This window comes from Mastomys coucha, chromosome X, assembly GCF_008632895.1.
Source record: "Mastomys coucha isolate ucsf_1 chromosome X, UCSF_Mcou_1, whole genome shotgun sequence".
Taxonomy (NCBI): domain Eukaryota; kingdom Metazoa; phylum Chordata; class Mammalia; order Rodentia; family Muridae; genus Mastomys; species Mastomys coucha.
The window spans coordinates 158,013,812-158,024,568 of record NC_045030.1 but is presented as its reverse complement, the minus strand read 5'-3'; the positions used below and the strand labels follow the sequence as shown (position 1 = coordinate 158,024,568).

General features: G+C 42.9%; 1 protein-coding gene across 1 annotated transcript in view; it reads right to left on the bottom strand.

Annotated features, from left to right (window-relative positions):
- The window catches only part of Asb9 (ankyrin repeat and SOCS box containing 9), a 27,381-nt gene that overhangs the window by 3,247 nt on the left and 13,377 nt on the right, over positions 1-10,757 (bottom strand). The window contains exons 3-6 of the mRNA XM_031370976.1: positions 6,751-6,858; positions 4,564-4,714; positions 2,984-3,118; positions 1,533-1,724 (exon numbers count right to left, since the gene is read on the bottom strand). Coding sequence (XP_031226836.1) covers positions 1,533-1,724; positions 2,984-3,118; positions 4,564-4,714; positions 6,751-6,858 — 586 coding nt within the window. The remainder of the gene's footprint in view (positions 1-1,532; positions 1,725-2,983; positions 3,119-4,563; positions 4,715-6,750; positions 6,859-10,757) is intronic.

Sequence of the window (10,757 nt, the reverse complement as noted above, 5' to 3'; positions counted from 1 at the left end):
TGTATAGTCCTGGCTATCCTGGAACTTACTCTGTAGACCAGGCTGGCCTCAAACTCAGAAATCTGCTTGCCTCTGCCTGCCAAGTGCTGGGATTAAAGACATGCAACACCACTGTTCTTCTTCTATTTTAATAGGAATTAAAATATTTCTGTGGACCCTGAGGAACTGTAAGAGAAATGTAGCCCTATGTGTATACATAGAAATTTTTCAAAGCAAGAAATTGTCAAGATGCAGGCAAAAATGCCCATTGATTATCCCACAGTTTAACAGAAAGAGAACTCTAGTTGATTCCTTCTGCCTCCATCAGTCTTTCTTTTTTTATTGTTTTGTTGTTGTTGTTGTTGTTTGTTTTTTGTTTGTTTGTTTGTTTGTTTTTTGTTTTTTCGAGACAGGGTTTCTCTGTGTAGCCCTGGCTGTCCTGGAACTCACTCTGTAGATCAGGCTGGCCTTGAACTCAGAAATCTACTTGCCTCTGCCTCCCAAGTGCTGGGATTAAAGGCATGTGCCATCACTGCCCTGGCCTGCAATGCTAAGGAGTGCAGGCAACTGCAGGATGGGCAATTGCCCTGGGATCTACCAGATCCAGCCCTACTTCTCAGCCTGTCAGTAGAAAATAAGCAGCTTACTTGGCATCAGAGTCCTTCAGATAGGAAGGCCTACTTCAGAATCCCACAGTCCAAAAACAAAGCACAAACAACACTCTGGAAGAGCAACTAATGATGCAATCAGGTTTCCTTGAAACCTAAACAGGTCTTTGCTCCAGGAAATGCCTCTTCTCCTGTGCAGATCACTGTTTACTAAATTGTGTAAGCAGTGTAAGTTCTTATTTGTGGAGGAGAGTGGGAGACTTGCAAGAGTAAATGTATCTTAATTGGTGTAAATCATTAAACAAATGCTCTAAACTGTTAGTTAGCTACATCTTAACCCAACCAATCATTTGCTCGGCAATTTGGCTGGTATACAGGGCAGTTCAGACCTCTTGAAAGACCAGACAATACCTAAAAGGCATCTGCAGTAGTTCTCAGCCTATGGGTTGCGACCCCTTAGGAGGTTGAATGACTCTTTCACAGGGATCAGCTACGACCATCAGAAAACATAGGCATTTACATTACAATTGATACACTTTGCAAAATTACAGTTATGAAGTAGCAACAAAAATCATTTTATGATGGGGGGGGTCACCACTACAGGAGGAACTGTATTAAAGGGTCACAGCATTAGGAAGATTGAGAACCACTGCTCTAAAGCATGTTGCATTTAACTTCAACATCAAATACTTTTAAAGACTAGCTGACCTCTTTAAAACCTGGCCAAACAGCCCGAGTCCAACATACCAAACAACAAAAGGCTAAATTTTACTTCATTAGCAATGATGTGCCTTGCTGAATTATCTCAGGTCCCCCATGCATGGTGAAGGCAGAGAGGGATCTTTACAGAATTGGAAGTCAGAACTTAGTAAGCACCTGCCTCACCCTAAGGGATCAAAGGAGCCTCTATGGGTTAGGGCTTAGATTTGGGCACTGGAAAGGCACCTTCTCTCTGCAAGAAGATCTGGATCAAAGGACTCTCCAGAGGCACCAGATCCACAGGACGTTTGCCATCAGCATTCTTGGCTTGAGCATCTGCTCCGAAGTCCATGAGCAGATCCACCAGCTCCCCACTGGACTTCCTGGCCACTACGTGAAGAGGAGAATCCAAGTCTTTGCCTTGATTCACAGATGCTCCTAAATAAAAACAACAAGAACAGAAGAGATCAAAGAACAGTGCTAGCCATCCCATTTCTCAAAACAAAGACTCTCAAAAGAGTTTAAACATGGGGAATTCCTGATGAATATAATTCTGTGAGATTGAGAACTGATTTCATTTTATGACATTTATTATAATAAGAAAATTGGGAGCCAGGCGGTGGTGGCACAAGCCTTTAATCCCAGCACTTGGAAGGCAGAGGCAGGCGGATTTCTGAGTTCGAGACCAGCCTGGTCTACAGAGTGAGTTCCAGGACAGCCAGGGCTATACAGAGAAACCCTGTCTCGAAAAACCAAAAAAAAAAGAGTAAGGGACCCAATTCTCCCTCCACCATCTAAATAAATCCCCACCCCTGCTCACAGCCTGGTTCTCACTGAGATGTATGCAGGCTCCCACTTTTTACCTGAGCTAGGGATTACACACACAAACACACACACACACACACACACACACACACACACACACACACACACACAAAGTATGCCTGGTTGCCTGGTCAACAAATAGTAGTTTTACTTTGTGAGAGATGCCAAATATGGCCCTGACCTGGATACAAGCTTTAAATGCCTCGAAGCTTAAAAACTCTTCCTAAAATAATCGGAAGGAAGGAGAGTGGCAGAGAGAACTGATGAATAAGAACTGCTATCAAACAAGGGGGAAAAATAGGAACTTGAAAATAGTGTGGGGAGAGACTCCTGAAGTCTTAAAGGAGGATCACAATGTAGATAAAGTTACCCTCGTGTTTCCAGTGTTGGGAAGGGGACTGGACAACCATATGGGAGTGAAAAGGAGTGATAGTACATCCCTTCAAGAAAAAGAAACTGTTTATAGCCGACTAATTTCCTAATCAAGAAGAACTGTGGAAGACAGTCCCAAAAAGGAAGAGTCAGCTACAACGCAGCAGCTTTGCAGAACTCAATCATATAACTGTTCAGCTAGAGAGAGGCAGAGGGCGAGGCGGGGGGTGGGGGGGAAGCTTGTAATAAATGAGGACCACTCTGGAAAAAGGTATGGTGCTATCACCAAGATCACCATCTTCTCCTTCCTCCCTCATTGTCTTGCTAGTTAGAAGTGTGACAACTAAAATGTAAACAGTGTAGAACAACTTCCTGTCAGAACAGTGGGGTCTTGCTCAATCTCCTTGCCCACACTCTCTCCTTTTGTATGACCGGAGGATCTTTAGGGGTCATTCAATTTACTGGTCATCTTCATGTTTGTTTGTTTGTTTTTTCCTTACCTGACTCCAGGAGTTTCTTGGCACAGGTTACCTGCTGGTTTTTACAAGCCACATACAGAGGTGTTCCGAGGTGGCTGATGTTATAGTCAATATTGGCCCCGTGAGCTACGAGAGACTCGATGCATTGCACATGGCCTGCAGCCCAAAAAGAAAGGGGGGGGGAAGGAAAGAACAGAAGAGTTACAGCATAAATTTACTAAACAACAGTCCTTATTTTGTATGTTTAAATGTACTCCCAACATATCCATATTATTTTACTTAGAATGGAAAATAATTTTAATACAGCAGAGAATAAATGTCTGTCCCAAGCCATTATTAGGTCAGCTCCGCCACTGAATATCCTAGCCCATCCATCTCTTCCCACGAAGAGAAGAATCAGGCTTTTTGTCTTGGTTTCCCCAAAGCAAAAGGAGGGTCAGCCAAAGAAGCAGTCTCCAACCATGAACAAAATGTCATTTGCCACTGTGAGTGGAACTGCATTCAGTAGCCATGGAAAGCAACCCGCAGCCATTTACTTTTATGGATCACGTGTTTGTAACTAGTCTGATCAGGGAAGAGACATGGAGAAACAGGGCTAAAGATGGTCCCGAAGAAAGACATGGAATGAATAGCAGGACAAAGAAGGAAGCTTAAAGCCTGCAAAGGCTGGGAGCAGTAGGCCACGGTGAACACAGGCAAGTCTTAGAACCTGTCAAATCCCGTGGTGTCCAGGGCCGGTCTGGTAAACTAAGTTTGCTCAAAGCTTAGAACTGTGAGATAAAATGAACCCTTTCTCTCTTAAGTTGTTTTTGTCCAAGTTCAGCACTGGATGGATAAAGAAAATATGGTACATGTGTAACACAGAGTTTTATTCTGCCATAAAGAAGAATGAGATTTTACTGTTTGCATGAAAATGAATGGGATTGGAGAGCACCATATTCAGCAAAATGAGACAAACCAGAAAGACAAATACAAACTACACATTTACTCATATGTGGAACACAGATTATATGCACACACATACTATCTCTTGCTCTCTCACTTTCTCTCCTGTGTGCTAACACACACACACACACACACACACACACACACACACACACACTGTCTCTTTTCTCCCTCTTCTCCCACACCCCTCTCTCTCCCCACCCCTCCATAAAAGTAGAATGGAAGCTACTTGAGAAAGAACATGCTGGGAGAAGAAGTTAGGATGGGGAAATAAAGCTGAATATGGTTGAGGTACACAATAACCTTGAAAGAAAGTGTTAGTATGGAACCTACTGCTTCCATACAATGAAATATGGACCTTGCTTTCTCTGAGTTCAAATATTCCACAAAGATCCATAATTTACTATGTATTTACCATTCTCTACTCTAGAAATATGGTTCTGAAAGGGTAATTCTCAAACTTAAATGTGTATCAGAGGCTGCACAGAGGTCGCAAGAGTCTGCATTTGCAAGCCTGATGATCATATGGATGCTTCTACTACCAACGAACTTTTTGAAAACTGCTGCTCTAAAATATTCCTCTTCTTTTCTATTTCTGTAGTCAGAGTTTCCTTGAAGGACTGTGTGAAACCCCTAAATATTATCAATGGAGTTACCTCTTTTAGCAGCCTCGTGTATGGGAGAGGCCAAGTCACTCTCAGGGTGGGGAGCAGCTCCATGCAGTAGCAGTAGATTCACACAATCCTGGCTTCCACTGACACAAGCGTTAAACAAGGGAGTTTGCCAGTCTATAGTCATGCTATTCACCTGCAAAGAAAACCCAACTCCAGGATGAAGAGGGAGGTTGATGTGAACTGAACTCAAGCTTAATCCTTCCACTTTCAAGGTGTTTTTAAAAGCCTCTCTGAGCCTTAAACACCATCTCTTTCTATAAAATGAGAGCCACCAAATTCTGAACAATTGCCGTGGACAAAAGAACAAGGTGTAAAATAGAAGGCAGTAATAATGTTACTGACTGGTCTTTCTTCCCTGCCCTCTTTGTGGTCATGAATCTAGTAGTGATGACTTCCATAGCATAGCTTCCAAATTAATATTTATTTTAAACACCCATCCTAAGACAGAGTAATCTGAAAATGATTTTTAAAAGAATATTTTTTCTTTTAAACTCATGTAGATATGCTTAACAGATAAAAAATATTTTATTCAGTTTATTTGTTAACAAGAGGTTAGGGCTAGATTAAAGAAAAAGTTATATGGTTAGTCAATATGAAACTTAAATATGTTTGCAAATAGATACAGAACTGGTTAACAAGACTGTAAAACTATAGATTTCAGAGCTAGTTTTTATAAGAATAGATACAAATCTCACAGATATTTACAAGCTAGCATACATGTCATGATGTTTGGGCTACAAACAAACAATAGATAGCAAGCCCAAATTTACATGGATGCTTCTATCTTGTCATAGGGTCATGTGCATCTGTTAAATGAAGTCACTGTGTGGATAAAACTGAATTCATCATCCCACTCTCTTTCCAAGGAAGGCCAAGACCTAGGTGAGTGCCGAAGATGCAGAGTGCAAATTTCAAGGAGATGCTTACTCTCTAGGTCCCATAGTGCCACAGGACCATAAAGTGACTGTTCCCTTAACGTTTCCATTCTGCTTGCTTCTTTTGTATGTGGTTTTGTCATAAATGACAAGAAACCTTCTCACCCACTCTATTCTCTTGCTCTAAGAAATGGGTTAATAAAATTCGCCCAATTTCACTTCCAGACTTTTGTGTTGGTTGTGTCTTGTGGATGGAAGCCCTTACTTTCCTTGAATTCACCATTTGGCAAACTGGTTCTAAGGTCCTTCTGTTTCAGATTAGACATCATTTCCTATAGGAAGCTCCTTTTGAACTCCCCCACTGGAAATACATAAATACTTGTATGTGCTCCCAATAATCCCTACTATTCCCATGACTCTTTGTTAGTTTCCAAACTGGCACAAGTTCCTTCATCCCACAGGGTGCATTCCTTTGCCATATGGCTCTGCAGACCCTCCCATCACAAGATGGAGGCTATTTTTCCAATACCTGAATGCAGGCTTGCCTACAAGACTTACTTTAGCCAATATGATAGTAGCAAATGGGATGCAAGAAAAAGGCCTGCCCTCTTTTGCTTCCCTTGCAATGCCTACTCTCCTGTGAACAATTTTAGGCCACTTGCTAAAGGATGAGAGACCACACAGAGATGTTCTTACTCCAGCATCCCAGCCATCCCCAGCCAAAGTTCTCACTTTTTCTGCAGGATTTCATTCCCTGCCACCCAGAGACATGAAATTAATGATATTAAATTACATAGCAATACTTATTAATGCTGTCTAATAAATAAAATGGTTCAGACTCTAAGCACAGCTTTTGAAGTGGTTTGAAATAGACCCCATAGACTAGATGTGGTGGTGCATGATTTCAATATCAGCACTCAGGAGGCAGATGCAGGAGGATGTCTGAGTTGGGAGCCAAATTTAAGTTCCAGGACAGCCAGGGCTACAGAAACAACCCATCTCAGAAGGAAGAGAAGGAAAGGGAAGAAGCAAGCAGAAGCAGAAGAAAAGACAGAGGCAGAAGAAGGGGGTGAGAAGGAGGAGGCTGAAGCAGAAGAAGCAGCAGAAGTGCGGAAGCAGAAGGAGGAGGGAAAGAAGGGAAGAAAGGAAGAAGGAAGGGAGGGAGGGGAGAAGGGAGGGAGGAAGGAGGAAATAAAGGAAGAGAAGGAAGGAGGGAAGGAGAGGGAGGGAGGGAAGAGAAAAAAAGATGAAGATGATGACAACTATTCTATTCTATTATTTAAGCTTCACATACCTGAGCTCCATGACTTAGTAAAACATTTGCACAGGACAGATGACCTCTGAGGCATGCTTCATGGAGTGGAGACACATGATCTGCTGTGATGATGTTTACAGGCCAGCCCTGAAAAAAGAGTAATGGGCTCAAAATGCAGTACAAGGCAACAGTACCCTCGGGTTGGTTCTCAGATATAATTCCAGTATTATATGAATTCTTCAAAAAGTTAAGTTGTATGGTCAGGTAAAGCAGTCTACTAACGTACTATAATGTAAAAACAAAAAAGGCAAGAAGGGCACATCACACTGTGCAAGTGAGAGCCTAATATAAGATAACCACAAAGAAAATTACTTTACCCGTTTCTGCTGGGACTGGCAACTTAAAGACTCCACTGTTGATTATGTAGTTGTTGGTGGAATACTTGCCATTCTGCTCAATTTAACATGAGGCCTCACCAAGCATTTACTGACAAGGACAGGTATGACAAAGGATGATGAAGAAAAGAATAGGGGGAGCCTACGCTTACCTGGCCTACATGTGTATGACTGGGGAGCCCTCCAGTGACTCTTGTCTCCTGGTTGGTAACATCCCATGTGACCTGCTCCCTTTTAGTGGGGCATTTGCTGATGCTGCCTCTTCCTCCTCCTTCATTCTTCCTTTCCCTCTTCCTTCTCCAGTCTCCCTCACCTGCCCCCTTCTTATGCTCTCCTCCTCCTGTGCTCTTCTTCCCCTCTTCCTACACCTCCTCTACTCTTCCCTTTCCTCCTCCTCCCTCACCTGTGCTTCTCTCCCTCAATTATTCTTCCCCTCTTCTTCCTTCCCCAGTCCAATTCCTCTCTTCACCTTCTCCTTCTCTCTTCCCCTTCCTCCTTGTCCTTTTCCATGGGCTAAGGCACTACTCTATCACCGAGCTTCATTCTTACAAACATTTGCTTCTAATTAAGAAGATATGCAAAGATGATAAAGGGTCATTTCCAAGATTAAATGTCAACCTTTATTTGGCTCATTCTCTCTTTAGTGTTAGCATCACTTCTTGGTTTATTCTACTTAAAGTTCTTGACAAGAAAATGAGGGTGGCCCCCACCCAACAACCAACCAGGAAGGGAGACCCTCAGTCCAACAACTCATGGGGAATTAGATCTCGTCAGCTGCCACCTCAGTAAGCTTGGCTATACAGATCTTCAGTTAGGCAAGCCTTACAATGACTGCAGCTTTCGAGAGTCCCTGCCCCAGCAAAATATTGTCCAGATTCCTGACAGAGTCTTTAACAAACCCACATGCCTGTTGTTTCATGTTACTAACTCTGGGCCATTTTATTTTTACACAGCAAGTGGTGTGGGCCAAGCGATACAGGGCCAATGCACTAGGTGAGCCTCTGTAGATTGAAAAAGTCCTCAAAGCAAAGGGACAACAGCATTCCCTCATTAGTCCTTTGAAATCTGGAAAAGTGCAATGTCTGTACGCTTAGCCTTAGGATCCATCACCCTCTGGGGATACTTGTTGTCCTGGAGATAATAGATCATGAGACAAGGTCCAGGAGCAGTTCCCAGCCCCAGCCCCACTCCATCTTAGAACATGTTGTCCTGGGAGACATGGATACAATGAAAATGCTTTTTAATCTATATGTGCTTAGGGTTGCTTTTTAATTGTGTGTGTGTGTGTATGTGTGTGTGTGTGTGTGTGTGTGTGTGTATACATTACATGTGTGAAGGATGTGTTTTAGGTGTAGAGTGTGATATAGACACACACACATGTGAAATTAAAAAACAACCCTAAGTACATATGTGTGTGTGTGTGTGTGTGTGTGTGTGTGTGTGTTCAGGTGCATATGACTACTTTATCACCATCTTCCTTATGTTCTAGAGACAAGGATTCTCACTAAACCTGAGCTTTGATCGGTGGTCAGAAAGTCCAGTAATTGTTCAGTCTCTTCCCTCCCTACCCTAGTACAGTGCTGAGGTTGCAGGTGCATGTGACCAACCAAGCTTTTCCCATGGGTTCTGGAGATTTGAATTCAGGTCCTCATAGTTGTCCAGCAGAGGCTCTTATGCACTGAGTTATCTCCCTAACCCTTGTGCATAGTTAATTTCATCAATGACTCAAAATTAGCTTGTAAGTTTTCGTCCTGGAACAGTATAAAGTTACCCAAAATCGCTCCACTAAAAGGCCCCAGTCTTCATTAATCTCAACACATATTTTTCTACTTCTTGGACATTTATGACATTATTTAGTCAGCCTGTGCATTTGGCCTTTACCTTCTGATCAGCAGGATCACACATTTTGAGAGATCAAGTCACTCTCTGCTTACATCTCAGTACACAGGGGCTCAGATCCAGAGCCTAGGAAAGGTTCTGGGAGACTCACCATAATATGCTTGTAAATGAGAGGCTCCAACACCCCTGACAGTCTTTCTCCATCCCTTTTCCTCTGTTTACAGGGAAGGAAGAAACTGTATTTTCCCTCCCTCCAGAACCTCAAATCCCATGAATCCTCAAAACATGGCTCCCAGTGCCTGGACACAGGAAGAACTTACCTGATTGAACTTATTCCTTCCCAAATATCATCATGGACTTTACAACATTATCACTTGGTATTTGACTCTTTCCATTATCATTCACTTGTGAGTTGTTTCATTTTAGGGAAAGCACCCCCCCCCCCCAGATCTTTTGGGTTGGTTTGGTTTCCATTCTCGGTGTTCTTTCTATCTAGTCTGTCCCACTCAGCCTGTAACACAGGAGGTCTGATGGCACAGGCCTACCATCTCAGCTGCTTGGGAGACTGAGGATCAAAATGTTAAAGCCTGACTGGGCTGCAGGGCAAAGTTCAAAGGCTAGCACCAGTAACTTAGTAAAACCTCGGCTCAGAAGAGGGGAAAGGGGCTGGCAGCATAATTTAGCATTGCCTGCCGAGCATGTGTAAGGCCCTAGGTTCAATTTCCAGACACACACACACACACACACACACACACACACACCTACCCACATTTCCCCCTGTGCAACAGAGCATGGGATAAAGTCAACTGTCCTTTTAAAGGAATTTTTTTTAGTCATTTTGTTAATATAAAAAGTAGTCCTCTAGTTATGACCGCCATTTCAAAGCAAGCATTTACGTACTTGTACATAAACCCAGGGAAGCACAAGGGAACACAGAAATTAGCCCCAGTGTGAAGCATTTTTCCATACATTATATATTCACATTGTAACGGAGTTCCTTTATGTCTCTTTCTGAAAGCTTAGGACTTTGCTGTTCATCAAGCCACAGCTGTACTTTCAATGATGGTTTAATCTAACTAATTGATAAATCTGAATCATATAACAACAGGAGGTAATTTTTAATCAATTACCTCACAGCTTTTAGTCCACAGCAGCATTTGCTTAAAGAACACATACTGACCAGAAGGCTGGTTTTTAATGGTTCTATTATCATTTGTCAACTCCTCTCAGCCCATGGCCACACACTGGTTTTGGTAGGTTGTTTGCCCTGTACAGGATCAGCAACTTGACCAATACAGTGCTCAGTCCCCAGAAACATTCTATTAAACACAAAGTGTCAAGTGTCCACCTAGATGAAGCCAAACAACCACAGAGACCTTTAGGCTTGCCAGCTTTTCTGTCCATGGTTTCCAGGTCCTTCTATACTCAGCAGAAAAGAAGTTGATGACATCCTGCTTCCCTCGGGTTTGCTCCCTTCCTACTCAACCAAGGCAATCACAGGCATTTCATGAGGCATTCTGATGCTCCTTCTCCCCACCCTTAAGGTCTACCTGCACCTTCCATGATCTTCCTTTGCTGTGCTCTTTTCTCTGGGTAACAAATGTATGAAATTGCTCTGCTAAACCTTGGACTTATGGGGTCACTCCTTCACCATGTGACCTTATGTCATCTACCATCTTCCCTGTTCTGTCCCTGTCACATACTTTCCAAAGCCTCTGCCAAGCCATCATTCAACACCCTCCATCCTTTCACAATCCCTGCGTGCACATGTGTACACACACACACACACACACACACACACACACACACACA